At 34.2% G+C, this 14,792-nt stretch overlaps 1 protein-coding gene across 1 annotated transcript; it reads left to right on the top strand.

Moving 5' to 3' along the window:
• Window positions 1-7,228: 7,228 nt before the first annotated feature.
• On the top strand, window positions 7,229-12,207 carry LOC103955701 (serine carboxypeptidase-like 25). Its single transcript, XM_009367605.2, has 8 exons — window positions 7,229-7,650; window positions 8,986-9,189; window positions 10,199-10,374; window positions 10,659-10,943; window positions 11,043-11,173; window positions 11,295-11,390; window positions 11,513-11,618; window positions 11,718-12,207. The coding sequence occupies exons 1-8, from the start codon at window positions 7,368-7,370 to the stop codon at window positions 11,862-11,864; spliced, it is 1,428 nt and encodes a 475-aa protein (XP_009365880.1). The 5' UTR covers window positions 7,229-7,367; the 3' UTR covers window positions 11,865-12,207.
• The last annotated feature ends 2,585 nt before the right edge of the window (window positions 12,208-14,792 follow it).

The following is a 14,792-nucleotide window of genomic DNA, read 5'->3' as shown; positions in this document are numbered from 1 at the left end:
TTGGAATGAGGAATATAAAAAATTTAACGGTCGAATTTTGGCTTTGCCAGATTAGGTTTTCGTCGAGTTTGAGATTCAAAATAAAGTTAGTAGGAAATTAGTATTTGGGATGGAGGCCCAACATCTAAAGGTCCCATTAATACCCAAATTGATATAGTTCTACCCATTCAGAATATAACTACAAACAAATCATCTTCCATACCATGTAAGGAAGGGAATAAGAAAAAAAAGCATTTTTATAAATGCAAAATGAGTATTTTGGTATACGGATAATAGCTCTCTACGTATTATGGTAATCCTGGATTCTTACTAAGGACATGTACTAACTCTGAGGTCTAATTGTATTTAAAAAAAAAATAGATGAAAAAAGAACTTTTTGTAAAGAATGAAATATATCGATGATAATGAACGGTTAATTTGTTCGTTCAAAGATAATGATTGCAAAAGTTCATCCAAATTGAGATTATTATCGTGAATATTTCATTGTTTATCGACAACATTATATCCATAGAGTATTGTACTCAAATGAATAATTAGCATAGTATTAACTAACTGTTAAGACTTTGATACAGTAAATCAGCAAGTTAGAAAAACATGTAGAGGTGGCAAACCGACCTATTAGGTTGTTACCCATTAACACCCGTTTAATTTGATATCACTATAATATAGAGGTGAGATTGGTATTGATGATGATGATGATGATGTAAGGTGAAATCAAACTAAATGGATCTTAATGGGTGCTCATTAATCACCCAACAAGTTGATTTGCCACCTCTAATGTCATACAAAGGCATGCATGTACACTGTAGCAAGCTTGAACATGATTCAATAAGTGTTAACAATGAATCATACATTGATAGGAAAAAAAATCTTGTATGTGCTTATACGTAAATTGAGTTAGTGCTACTTTCCAAATTTTTAATTAATTTTACGATGAAACATCTAACTTATTTTAATGTCATATTAATACAATTAATACAACTACATAGCTCGGCAACTGACGGCATCTTTTCTACATGATCCCTGGATCCGTGAATCGAGTTGGTAGTTTAGGCTTTTAGCAAATTACCAAAGCAGCAGGGGACCCAAATTAAATCATCCTAATTAATTAATCATTATACATCTTCTTTTTTTTTTTTTTTTTTTTTGGTCAATAATCATTATACATCTTCAACTAGAAGCAAAGCTACTAATCAAGTCAAGCCCACTATCTCGCTGCAATTTGCATGCCCTCATTTGACCTGTGACCAACTGCAAAATCATATAGTTTTTTAGTGGGATGATTCTTTTCAACGAAACATACACGTTTGCCTGATTTTTATACGTAAATATTGTTATATTCTTCTCACACTTGGCAGATTGATATGTTATTTCATCTCTTAATTAATGAAGTTTGAGCTTGACCACAAGCTCAATTGACCTAAACCCGGATACCATGCCCACAATCCTGGATAATTAATTATGCCTCCAAATCTAATTGCACAATTCATTATGAGTCAATTCGTGAAAAACAACTTGTATCAAACGTGTTCACTACCACGTTTCAATTCAATAACACAATGTTATGTGGAGAGAAATTTATACGCAACAGTGTATTATTGTACTAAAATACCACGGGACGATAAATATATGTTCCTATAATAAGTCCTCCTCCAATTTGTGAGCCGAGGTGAATTAGGGTTTAAAGGTCATGAGATTTGGATATGTCAATGAATTTACAATAAGATCCTATAGAACGTAACGATGCTATATATATATATATATATATATATATATATATATATTTGAACATGTAAAATAAACACATTTTCTTATACAGATAGAATCCACCTCCATTAGATTGCGTATTAAATAATTTTATTGCAATGTAACATTTAAATATATATACATATATATATCCTATATGTATTTTGAGTCAAAAATTTTCCTGTGGCACCATTTGACCTATCTGTACTGTATATCATAGTTTGTTGCACATCATCCATCACATAGCTAGCCTCCGCAGTTTTTGAGTCATGATAGGAAAGTTCCTTGCGGAGTAGAGTTGAAAAGATTACTTAAGTTGACTAACCCAGCCTTCGAACCCTACGCGGACCATGCACTAATCCTGCAAAACCATCTATATCATCATTGGAAAAGAAAAAAAAAGCGATCGATCGATCGATCTAAACCTAGCTGGCTGTTTGTCTACAGATCAGACAGAAGTAAGATGCAATCAAGTTTCAGCACAAAATTTTGAGTTTAATAATTAAGAAGTCAAACCCACATAAGTCACTTAAGAGAGCTACCATGAACACAACTTAATTGAAAGAAGAGATTTTTAAATTTCTTAACTGTTAAATTTTTAATTAAAATATAAAAAATAAGACATAACAATTAAATTCTCCTATGCTAGCTCAAGAACCCCATAGAAATTTAGATCAAAGAAATATGATGTAGTCAAAAAATTGAAATATGATGGTTCAGTCAAAACTTAATTGCAAAGCATGATTATAATATGATATTATAAAGTACACCTTAAAATATTATGACATTATGTAAAGCAAAATCCATTTCGCATTAACGATGATGAGTCTTCTATTGGAGATTTCAAGTTCAAGATAACGTCCCTGCAAAATGATTTATATTTGGAAGCTTTTTGAGTTTCAAACCTCAACAGGATCGACCCTAAGAATTTGGGTGACATAAGCGAACCTTTCAAGTGGAACCTAAAAAAAACAAGGGTGTTCAGAATTTGGTGTTTGTTTGGGGAAGGCGACAAAGGCCAAAGGGTTTGGCCATTTAGGGTTTGGTGTTTGGCTCTCTGGGGAGTGAGACAAAAGAAGTAAACAGGTTTGTTATTCAAGACAACGTAACTTGTTTGAATCGCTTGACATTTCACGTGTAAGACAAGTTTATTGTAGTTTATTCAATTAATTGTATAATATAATTAAATTTTACAAATATTGGGCCCAGCCGCTCATCCCAGTGAAATATTGTATTTAAACAAAAATTCAATGACTGTAATCTTTTCATTTTATAACATTAGTTATATATCGGGATGTGCTATCCACACATCTATTTTTACTTCTTACACATTTCTTGTTAATTTCTGTCCGTTGATCTTCTTCATTTCATCCGATCTGACGGCTGAAAATTAGAAAGTTGTGTGAAAAGTAAAAAATAGTGTGTGTGGATATCACATCTCTTAAATATATATATATATATATATATGTGTGTGTGTGTGTGTTTGTAATAAACCCCTCCTAGGTGGGGGCCTGTGCAGTCTGCCTACTCCGGCTACTCTCGAGGGTGGTCCTGGAAATCTCATGAAGTGTATAAAAACAAAGTGAAAACAATTATTGTGCTTTGTCCAGTTTAATATAATAACATATATATTGTTAGAGGAGGAATGGCTAAATGGATAAAGTATATATTTGTTATTTTAATTAACCGTATATATTAGCCATAAATCCAATTGTCCTCAGCAGTCAAACTGGATCAGTACTCCGTGGATGGAACGAAATATGAGCTGCTATAGCTGATGAGTGATATGATGCAACATGCATTTGTTTTTTGTTTTCAGTTTTCTGGACATCAAAGTTATGTTACGGTTCAAAGATAGCTGCAGATAAGCCAGCACTCGCTAGCTGCAGCATCGATTAATGGAGACTAGTGATGCAAGCTTTTGGATTACACAGAGTACGTGTACTGATCATGCAGTTGCAGGCTCACAACCACCATCATATATATATACACACACACACATACATAAACACACAGTGACACACACATATATTGGTATCAGTGGGACCCCTCCAAACTGAATCTGGTGCCTTTAATCCCACTCCTTCAGATGATCAGATCCCCTCACACAGACTCAAAGAGATACGAACCTTCTGAGTGGATGAATGTGAGAAGCAATAGATTGCATGTTATGATTTTAACTGCACTGTTTTCATAGGCTAGGAAAATGAAAAGTTACTGCAACATATATTGGAGGAAAACGATCTAGGGTTTCCCAAAACCCTAATTAGTAATTACCCTAGTTTTTATTCGAAGGAAACTAAATAAAATCGAGAGGGTATCCCAAAAACCCTAATACGAGCATTTCAAGGTTTCTGCAGGTTGAGTATTGAGAGAGAGAGAGAGAGAGAGAGAGAGAGAGAGAGAGAGACGATAGCATTGACTACCGCTGAAAGTGACTCAACTCTATGAGTTTGCTTCATCTCTGCTCGTTTGAAGGGACCTTCAATATCTCCCACTTCCAAGTTCCAACTACTTTCTGATTTGCACTCTGCTCTCTACTAAATGTCATAAATACCATCATTATTTTCACCTTCTCCTCGGTCATCTGCGCCTACTCCACTCTACTATCGATTTACTGACATACATATATTTACTATTTAACATGCACGTATATTATATAATGTATACAACCATATATACTAGTACTAGTACTACTATACCAGCTAGCTAGTTTGCTATGGCTCTATATAACAAACTATGCATGTACAATAATGTATTTTAACGATCCAATCGTTTATCTTTTATGTCTTATCTCAAGGATCAAGTTTACCAAAAATCATCAAAAATCGAAACTATATGACCGTTGGACCGAATTAATTTAGTGTTTCTTTGTAGAACTGTATTCGTCCATTTTCTTCACTCCAAATGAATGTCTTAATGGTTTTGGATTTGTCTAACATTTGGCAAAGATGATAAATGAATGATGCATTCAAATATATACAATTCGGATCGTTGAAACACATTACGAAGTTGACCCTACAAAATGAGTGTCAAAAGCTCATGTCCCGGATCCTAAACCCCATATATATTCAAAAAATGAAATTTTAGAAGGGCTGTTTTAATAAGACATCTTTCACACTAAGTAACACTTGCGTGGCATCGGATGAGACCAAAATACAAAAAATCTCATACTTTTGTACGAGTATGCCATACAAATAACAGAATCTTTTAAAGTCTTTGTCAACCTTACCAAAAGGGATCTGCACAATATATACAAGTACAAACAAAATTGAGCACATAAATACAGTGAATATTAAGATATGGAAAAAGAAATATTTGATGAAAGCTAGGGGCATAAATATAATGATTGTGGAGATAGAGATACTGGAGGAGGTTATGATGGTTATGAACGACAGTGCTAAATTTGGCTAAGTACAAAATAGTGGAGGGGGTTGAAGGTCGTGTTATATTCTCAAGCTTTGGAAGGCAATGCCAAGCCAAAACAGCTGCTATCATCATCCTCATGGCCACACACACCGTGCTATTTTTATTTTTTAGATGTCAATGAAACCCTCCCTCGCGTGCACGTAAAGAGAGCTTATGGGAAAAAGCTTAGGCCCCCATGTTTCCCCACCATATAATATACATACTTTCTGAGGATTTTCCGGAAAAGGAAGGTTTTTATTCGTCACATAATATGTGATGTAGATATTAGGTTTTTTAGTAAAAATAGTCTTTGAAATTGGCATAACTCTTTACTTTGTTTCTGAGATTTAAAATTGATAGAAGTGGTCATTGAGATTGTCCACCGTAAATCATTTTAGCCATTCCGTGAAAATCTCCATTAAATTGAGGGTATTTTTGTCAAATCAACTCCTTCGTACTTTAACTGGTGGTTTCTTCAATTTAACTGAATTTTTTCAGAAAATGACCAAAATGATTGACGGTGAACAATCTTATAGGCCACTTCTATTGATTTTAAATCTTAGGAACCGAAGTGAGAAGTTATACTAATCTTAGAGACTATTTTGGCTAAAAAGCTAGATATTATAGTTTGTTACTATATAGGTCTAATATTAGACAAGAGCCCTTTCACACTGTGTGTGTAACTTTTACAGAGTGAAATATTGTTAATCGTTGATGTTTATGTGTCAATGACAATAGAAGTGGGACTCACCAACAAGTATTAGAAAGTAGTTTCATTTTCGAAGCATATTCATAAAATTGTCTTGAAATTCATAATACTAAGTTAACTAGCAGTTTCAAAAGTTGTAGAATGGACTGGTTCGATTCTCTAGTAGTAATATTCAACTTTGGTTTGAAGATCGAATAAGTAGTATGCCTATGCTTCAACGAAGTCAATTTATTTCTAAGAAGTAGTTTTTTCTAACATAATTCACGTGTATGAATTGCCGAATATATGGCCAAAAATCCAAATAACTAATAATTCAACAACTAAAAATCACAGTGCATACTCACTAAATAACCCTAGCAGTTTAACTGCCATTTTTATGATGTGCTCTACTCAAGCTAACCTCCAAATTCCAATGAACAATAATTGCCGGAGGCCGCAACATGAAGTGCCAAACTAATAATCTAGCGATCACATTAAATATTCCCCAACCGCCTTATAATTCGACGTATTATTATATGAGAAATGTTGAAGAAACTTTTCTTAAATGGGTCTCTTTATGATTATTCGTTATCCCACAGCTTAACGCTAATTCTCATACAACTTTTACGATGTCTCCTTAACACTTCTCTTATATTTTTAATTGAATTAAAAGAAAATCTGATCAGAATGAACTCATATTAAATGTTATCCAAACTACAAAACACTCAAAAAGAAAAAGAAAATGGAGAAATCAATTAAAAAACTTTAAAAAATGAAAAAAAGAAGAAGAAGTAAGCTTAGGTGTAGGCTAGTCAAAGTCGTCTCTCGTGTGGTATATGAATACAAGAGGAATTAATGGAGGATTAAAGGGACTGTTTAATGGGCATGCGAAAACCATGTGATCCCAAGCATTCCTCCCTATAATAATTAAGACAAGATTAAGACACCAACCGTTAGCATTTGGCAATAGAAAAAACAAAGAATTTATGTTGGGTCCAGTTTAAGGGCACCCCCTCTCATTCCCCATAATCCTCTGTTAATCAATAATTACTTGCCAAGAACATCTGGTTTTGACCAGAATCTTGAGAAACTTTTTGTGTATACTCGGAACACTATCGCATCGTATTATTATTTCATATGATATAATATAGGCAGATGATATGGTTATGTGTTTATATTATATAATGTATATTAATAAGAAACAAATACGGGAGTGCTATAGTTTGAAGTGAAACAATACCATCATGTGACAATGTTTCTTTGTACATCTAAAAACTACATCAAAATATAGGTTTTTATAAGGGTATAAATGTCTTTTCGTAAGAGTGCTTGCCCTAGATAATACTCCAATTCTATTAGGTGCCATGTTCATTATTTTACTCACCTATTTAATCCTTACTGAATAGCACAGTCTTACTTCCCATCATATACACACAACTAGGAGGAGTGCTATATACTACAATATATATATATTTTCTCTTCTAGTTTAGCTTAGCAGCTTCTCCTCCTCCTCCTCCTTCTGGCCATGGTTATCATGGGCAAAACGCAGATCCTAATCTCCGTTTTGATTCTTGGGCTGTTTAGTTCTGAAAAGTGCAGCAGCCATGGAAGTGGAGTAGGAAGAGCTGTAAACAAAGAAGAAGAAGCCGACAGGATTGTGGGACTTCCCGGACAACCCAAGGTTTCGTTTCAGCAGTTTTCAGGATACGTGACAGTAAATCAACATGTTGGGAGATCCCTCTTTTACTGGCTCACTGAGGCTGCCCACAATCCCTTGTCAAAGCCGCTTGTTGTTTGGCTCAATGGAGGTAATTCTAAACCACTTATCTTCAATATATGTTTAGGGTTTACATCTATAGTTACGGCGATTAATCCTAAAGTTTGAGACAATATCAGCGTTGATTAGCAGTGACAGTTGGCTGCCTCGGAAATCTTTTCAATGTCTACTGACTGTTATATTGCTCAATTAATATATGTGGTTCAGATTTTGCCACATTTGTACTCTTGGTAGGTTAACTTATCCATATTTTTCTTCATTTATTATTGGAGCTGGATTTAAACTTGGGATCTTTTCTAACATTGTGAATGAGAAATATCAATAAACCAATAACTAGTTGGTTAACTTATTTCGCTTTAATTGGACAGGGAAATTTGGTTGCCGACATGTAATTATATGTCTATGTAAAAAAATTTATGAACATGCTTAGATTGCAAGTAAATATTTTGCTTGGTTTTTATATGCATTAACCGGCCGTGAACTTCTTTTTTATTTAGTTTCCTTTTTTTTTTTAGTTAGCTTCAATCTTTTTATACACATGAGGAACAAAAAGAAAAGAAAATTAGTAAAATATGGGATAAAAATATAGGAACCCAGAACTACCTGCATATATCATGACCTACCCATGGCCAAGAATGATGGCCTAACTACCACTGCATATATCAGAGACATACTCATACACAACCTTTTACCATTTCAAGCTCTCATAGACACATTGGAGAGATCCTATCATCACGTGATAAAAGAAATAAATCAGAAATAAAATATATTCCAGTTACATCCAAAATTTTGCCGAAGTTAAAATTCTAGACTTGAATTGCATGGATAGTGCTGACAACGAGTCTTTAATGCTATGAGAGCAACCAAAAACAAACTTCAATTATTAAGCCATAGCCAATTGCAGTTGTGTTTGCTACCTTTTCAGTATCAACTGGGGCATCATTAATATATCCTTGCACACACATGAGTAGCTAATTAAGCTTACCAAGCTCAATTAGATCCACCAAAGGACAAAGGCCTGTCATATGATTTTGGAACAAAATTCTTGGGTGCTCGGAGTGTTTTAACCATTATCTTAATTTTTGTATTTTAAACGACGATCTAACGGTTAAAATACCCAGAATACCAGGAAATTCAAAGCACTCAAGAAAGTCCCATTTTGGAATAAGGTTTGGAAGTTTTTAGTAAAATAAAGTCATCATTCTGCACTCTTCCTTAAAATCATAGGATGTAAACCGCAGTTAAATGATGCGATATTTTTTATGTCTCACAGTTCTTAATCAATAAGATATATATTTATAACATATATATAGTTCCTTCACTATTTTCTAACAACTGTGAATATTTTCATGATTGCATAAATTAGGTCCCGGCTGCTCTTCTGTGGCATATGGTGCATCGGAAGAGATAGGACCATTTAGAATAAACAAGAGTGCTTCAGGACTAAACTTGAACAAGTTCTCATGGAACACAGTTGCCAATCTCTTGTTCTTGGAAACTCCAGCCGGGGTCGGCTTCTCCTACAGCAACCGCTCCTCTGATCTCTTTGACACCGGTGATCGTCGCACTGGTAATTATCGTTAACCTAATTTACATCATTAGTTGCTTAATTAGTACCACACTTAATGATTTATGCACATCTGCAAGTGCATCAGTGTGTGATTAACTTTTAAGCACCGAGTGCTTATGATTGTTCTTTGAGTAGGAGGTACTAGGGCCATACCTATGTCGATCACGACTAGCTAACCAACTTATTAATTATAGTAAATGATTTATGGAAAGAGTCAACAACTACTGCTCCAAAATTAACACGTGGAATTCTGTTCAATTATTGCTTCTTCTTTTTTCATATAAATTGCCTTGATGAATTAAGATGAGAACCAATTTTTCCTAGTTGCGACGAGTTTGATGATCTTTAATTTTGCATGCCCCCTTTCAGCATTGTTGTCTATATATGCGGCATACTAATTTGGTGGGGCTGCTATAGACACTCTAAGAAACCATTCGAGTCTCAATCATTCATTTCTAGTAAAAACAGTACAAAATAAGTGAGTGCATATGATTGTTTTTTTTTAGTGCTAGCTAGTTACGGTTTATTTTTGTTCACTACCCTTAAGTAGTAGTAATACTCATCATTCTATTTATCATTTTTGAATAAGTTAAATTTTGAGATTTTTGTCTATCTAATACACAGATCTCGAAATTTAAACACATCTAATGATGATAAATAAGATGGCGAGAATTACCACTTGAGGGTTGTGAGCAAAAATATTCCCGACTAGTTAATAGCAACTCCCATTGATCATCTCTACACAATTAATATATACATATATATTTCATTCAGCGTGGTTTACTTACTGGTTAATCAGAGACGTCCAAATTTTTAAATCAAATTTTGTAAAACAAATTATGTGGTTGTTGATGATTGGATTATTACTTAAATGTTGATTAACATGTTTATTTCCTATTGGTGACACATCATTTGGTTTGCATAGCATTACCCTTATTTGTTTTCATTTGTGTTCGGATTGGAATAAGGGTATGCGAAACTGATTAATGGGGTGTTAATTATATTTCAGCAAAGGACTCATTGCAATTCATAATCCGATGGCTGGATCGATTCCCACGATACAAGGGCAGAGAAGTATATCTCACAGGCGAGAGCTATGCAGGACATTATGTTCCTCAGCTAGCCAAAGCAATTTTGACATACAATTCACAGTCCAAACACCCAATCAATCTTAAAGGAATAATGGTATACATCAAATTTAATTCATCTCTAATCCATTTAACATTCACTTATAGCTTATATATTTGACTAACGTTACTCTATTATACGAACGTGTGAACACATTAATTAACAGTTCATAAAACTATACAGTATGAAATATATGAGAACCCTTTGAGATCCATGAGTTAAAAAAGTTTTCTGTGATCGATCATTCGCGGTTGTACCATAGAATTTTCCATGTTGTGGATGTATACTGTCGAACTTACTGGTGAATCTACCTCAGATTAATTAGTTAACGCAAAATGCAGGTGGGTAATGCAGTGACAGACAACTACTACGATAACCTAGGAACGGTGACATACTGGTGGAGCCATGCAATGATCTCCGATAAAACCTACAAGCAACTGATCAACACATGCGATTTTAGGAGGCAGAAGAACTCAGATCAATGTGAGTCGTTGTATAGCTACGCCATGGATAAAGAGTTTGGAAACATAGACCAGTATAACATTTACGCACCACCATGCAACAACTCCGATGGAAGCACAAGAACTTCTACAAGGCAGACTGCTATGCATTTGCCTCATCGACCGGTATATATAATACAAATATTTCGTCAAGTATCTTCGATTATTTGCACATTAATAAGAATGTACTTACAAATCATTCCGTTTTTTACTTTTGCTCTCAAGATGTTCCGGCAAATATCCGGCTATGATCCTTGTACGGAGAAATATGCTGAACTTTATTACAACAGGCCAGATGTACAGAAAGCACTCCATGCCAACATAACCAAAATTCCTTATAAGTGGACTGCTTGCAGGTGATCAATACAACTCCAACATTTTTATTTTTCATTTCTTTTCCAGGTGGAGGGAGTGCTTACGTTTATCTTAGTTAACAGCTGATTAATTTGTGTAATTATTTGATGATATAAATTGCAGTGAGGTTTTAAATCGAAACTGGAACGACACAGATGTATCGGTTCTTCCTATTTACAGGGATATGATAACTGCCGGTTTAAGGATTTGGGTTTTCAGGTATATTATTTAACCTCTATAATTACTGTTTTATTTATTATCAAACTCTTTCCTCGTATGATATTAATTCATGATTATAACTTACTGAACTGATGCATATATGTATGTACGTATATATATAGTGGAGATGTGGACTCAGTGGTGCCAGTCACAGCCACTAGATATTCCCTTGCACAACTCAAATTGGCCACCAAAATTCCATGGTACCCCTGGTATACTAAGAAGCAGGTCAGTAAAATATTAATCTGGTATTGTAAAATTGAGTAACGATAGACAACTATATATATATATATATATATATAAATTTATGGTGTATATGCTGTGAAGGTCGGTGGGTGGACAGAGGTATACGAAGGGCTGACATTTGCAACAGTGAGAGGAGCAGGTCATGAAGTTCCACTTTTCAAGCCAAGAGCAGCTCTTGAGCTTTTCAGATCATTTATTCAAGGGAGGCCTCTTCCCAAATCCTCATGAAAATTGAAAAATAAAAAATAAAAGATAAATATAAAGACGTGAAAAGGAAAAAAATTATTCCTTGTCAATTCTAATACCAATTGGTCTTCTGAATTTTTATTGTCCTCCCAGCTTGACAAGAAATGTTCCGCAAGTGTTGAGAAACAAGTAGAGAGAAATGAGAGTATGATTATGTTTTAGGATAGGCATATGAGGTGAAATATGAAAAAGGTGTAGTTTGTAATTTGTGGTTGTTTGCTTCCCAGCATCAAGTGCGACTTTTGGTAGACCCAAGTGTAAAACTCCATTGATGGGGGTGTTTGATTCTTATTCAAAGTGTCAAGTGATGATTCAAATATTCGAACAACAATATGCTTTGTTCAAAATCCGACCTCGGAGTCTAAATCTACAATGCTTGAACCGTGTTGCTCGGCTAAACAAAATGTAAGTTGAGAATTGAGACGAACGATTTAGTGGGTTATGTTGTAAGGGAATGCGTAAGGACTCTTGTCTCCTTCGCAAGTTTTGGGCTCAACTTATCCAAAAGAGCTTTGTTGCTATGTACACTAGTGATTTTCAGATGAGGAGGCCCATTTGGCAAACATGCAAAGCTCTGCAAAAGTGGATCGATAGTTTCGTGTCGCCCGAACTTGGTACACAAGTGAGTTTCAATGGATGAGGTGCATGTTATTGATGATGTTAATATTCGATGCAATATCGTCATTCGCGTTATTGCCAGTACTTTAATGGGTCATTTTGACCCGTTTGTACCATAACACCGAATTTGGACATTAATCGGCAGATATTATTGGACGGCTCCTAACATCCCCCACATGTAATCCTCTTATTGACAACAGTAGACGTTTTCCGAACATTAAATCATACAACTCTTAACAATCTCCCTCACATAACCTCTTTGTCGATGTTATTTAGTACTACGGTCTAGTAGTATTCTTCTTCACTTGTAAGTGAGGTCTTATGTTCGATTTTCGTTAAAGGTGAATTTAAGCTATATTATTGTTATCTTATTGTGAGGCTTATGAAGATCATCTTCAATAGGAGAGATGTATTCCATTTACATTTTTCTCTTTGACAGATGACATCGACCTTCAAAGGATGTAAAGTTACATCTTTATTTACATTTTTCGACCAAAATAATTTTTTATATCTCGTCTATTAGAGAACTTTTCAGCAAACCAAAAATACAAAATACCTTAACTTAATGCATTTTGCACCTCCAATTGAAGATACTTTAACAATTTTCTTATAGGTCTTCTTCTCATAACTACATTTATAATTAGCCCAACCTATTTGTTCAACATAAAGTAGGGTTTCGTCATTAATGAAGTAATATTACTCAAAGGGTTTGGAGGAGCAAAAGCTTTTGTAAAATATTTTCTTTTCTTCGGCCCCATCGAATCGTGCATTTCACACTGTAAATCTTGAAGCTTGACATCCATTACATTAAAATTGAGAATTGAGACAAACCCCGTTGTTGTGTTGTTCTTGGATGCTTTCTTCCATTACATTATAAGTAACCTTATAAAGCTTAAGTAATGAAAATTCTTTAAATTGAAGCGACTGCCGATTCCCATTTGCATGTAAAATTGGACCGGAAACTCAAGGGGGAAGCATTCGCTGGTAACTAAAGCGCCACTCCTTGACTATGTCGTGGTGTTGATTGAATCCAATCCCTAAGTCCAGAAACGAAACAAAGTTCGTTTGCTTCATTTACATTAGGATAATCCTAGGGAGATCAAATTTGTAAATCAAATTTGCAAATCAAATTATGTGTCACTAATAAGAAATAAGTACGTTAATTAACACTTAAATAATTATTCAATCATCAACAACTACATCATTTAGTTTACAAAATTTAGTTAAAAATTCGATCTCCCTAGCATTACCTTTTATATTAATCTGAATAAGTTATAGTCAAACCATTAGTGATGGAAATTAATTACTGAAAGATTCTCATATAAATTAACCTAGACAGTGTTATAATTGTAATTATCTTTTTTTTTTCTTTTATTTAAGAAAAACAGGGACAATTGATGGCAAGTCACGATTATCTATCATTTCCGGGCCCAAATAGGCTATGGAGAATTTCACTAAGTGCCCGTGGTCACAGTCAAACAGACTTACCAGCTCAGAACATTGAACTTGGGACCCCGCACATTTTTTTGTTTATTGAGGAACCATAGTCTGCGTCCTTATTACTGGACCACTTTCCGTGGTTAATTGTAATTATCTATAGGTTTAATTAAATAGTTGGTTTTCTAGTTAAATTTTTGGGTTTTCTTTGGGGAGAAGGGGTTCTAAAAACTTGGCCCCTTTCCAACTAGCTGTATGCTAATTAAATTAAGTAACATATCTTGCATCTGCAGCACATTATCACAACCAATATTTCATGGGATGTTGTAGTGAACTATAGAGCTGCTAGACTCACTCAGTGTGCCATTCACATTATAATCCAACCAACCATATAAAAGTTAAAAAAAAAAAATTAAAATGTTAGTTTTAAACCCACTATTATTCCTAAAATAATATTTAATATGCTATTTCTCTACCCACTATTATTTCTAAAAAAATTGAAATGCTATTTCCCCAACAACAAAATATCCTTCGACAATAATCTACTAGTAAATGAATAACATTTAAAATGCTCTGTTGATGTGTGATTATGCACTCCAATAACTACCATAAATATCAAATCATCATCGATTTTTAGTTTCTTACCCTATAATTGGAAAGGGCATACACACTTTTTCGTTTTAGAATTCCTTATATCCTCATGCTTTATGCCTTTTTGCAAATTCGGCTTACTTATTGTTTCAAAATTTAGTGTAGGTCTAGGAAACCTGTTACCTTTCCATATCCAATCTATTTGTATTATATATCTTTTAAAGTCATTATCGGTCATTTTACAGATAAATGAACTTGTAATAA

Source organism: the organism of the source record quoted next, unplaced genomic scaffold, assembly GCF_019419815.1.
Source record: "Pyrus x bretschneideri cultivar Hongxiangsu unplaced genomic scaffold, Pyrus_bretschneideri_v1 Contig12, whole genome shotgun sequence".
NCBI classification, from domain to species: domain Eukaryota; kingdom Viridiplantae; phylum Streptophyta; class Magnoliopsida; order Rosales; family Rosaceae; genus Pyrus; species Pyrus x bretschneideri.
This window is presented reverse-complemented; position numbering and strand designations above follow the sequence as displayed.

Coding starts and splice junctions, on each gene's coding strand:
- LOC103955701 (XM_009367605.2), top strand. CDS start 7,368: ATGGTTATCATGGGCAAAACGCAGATCCTAATCTCCGTTTTGATTCTT. Junction 7,651..8,985: donor TGTTGTTTGGCTCAATGGAG/GTAATTCTAAAC, acceptor TGCATAAATTAG/GTCCCGGCTGCTCTTCTGTG. Junction 11,391..11,512: donor TTAAGGATTTGGGTTTTCAG/GTATATTATTTA, acceptor GTATATATATAG/TGGAGATGTGGACTCAGTGG.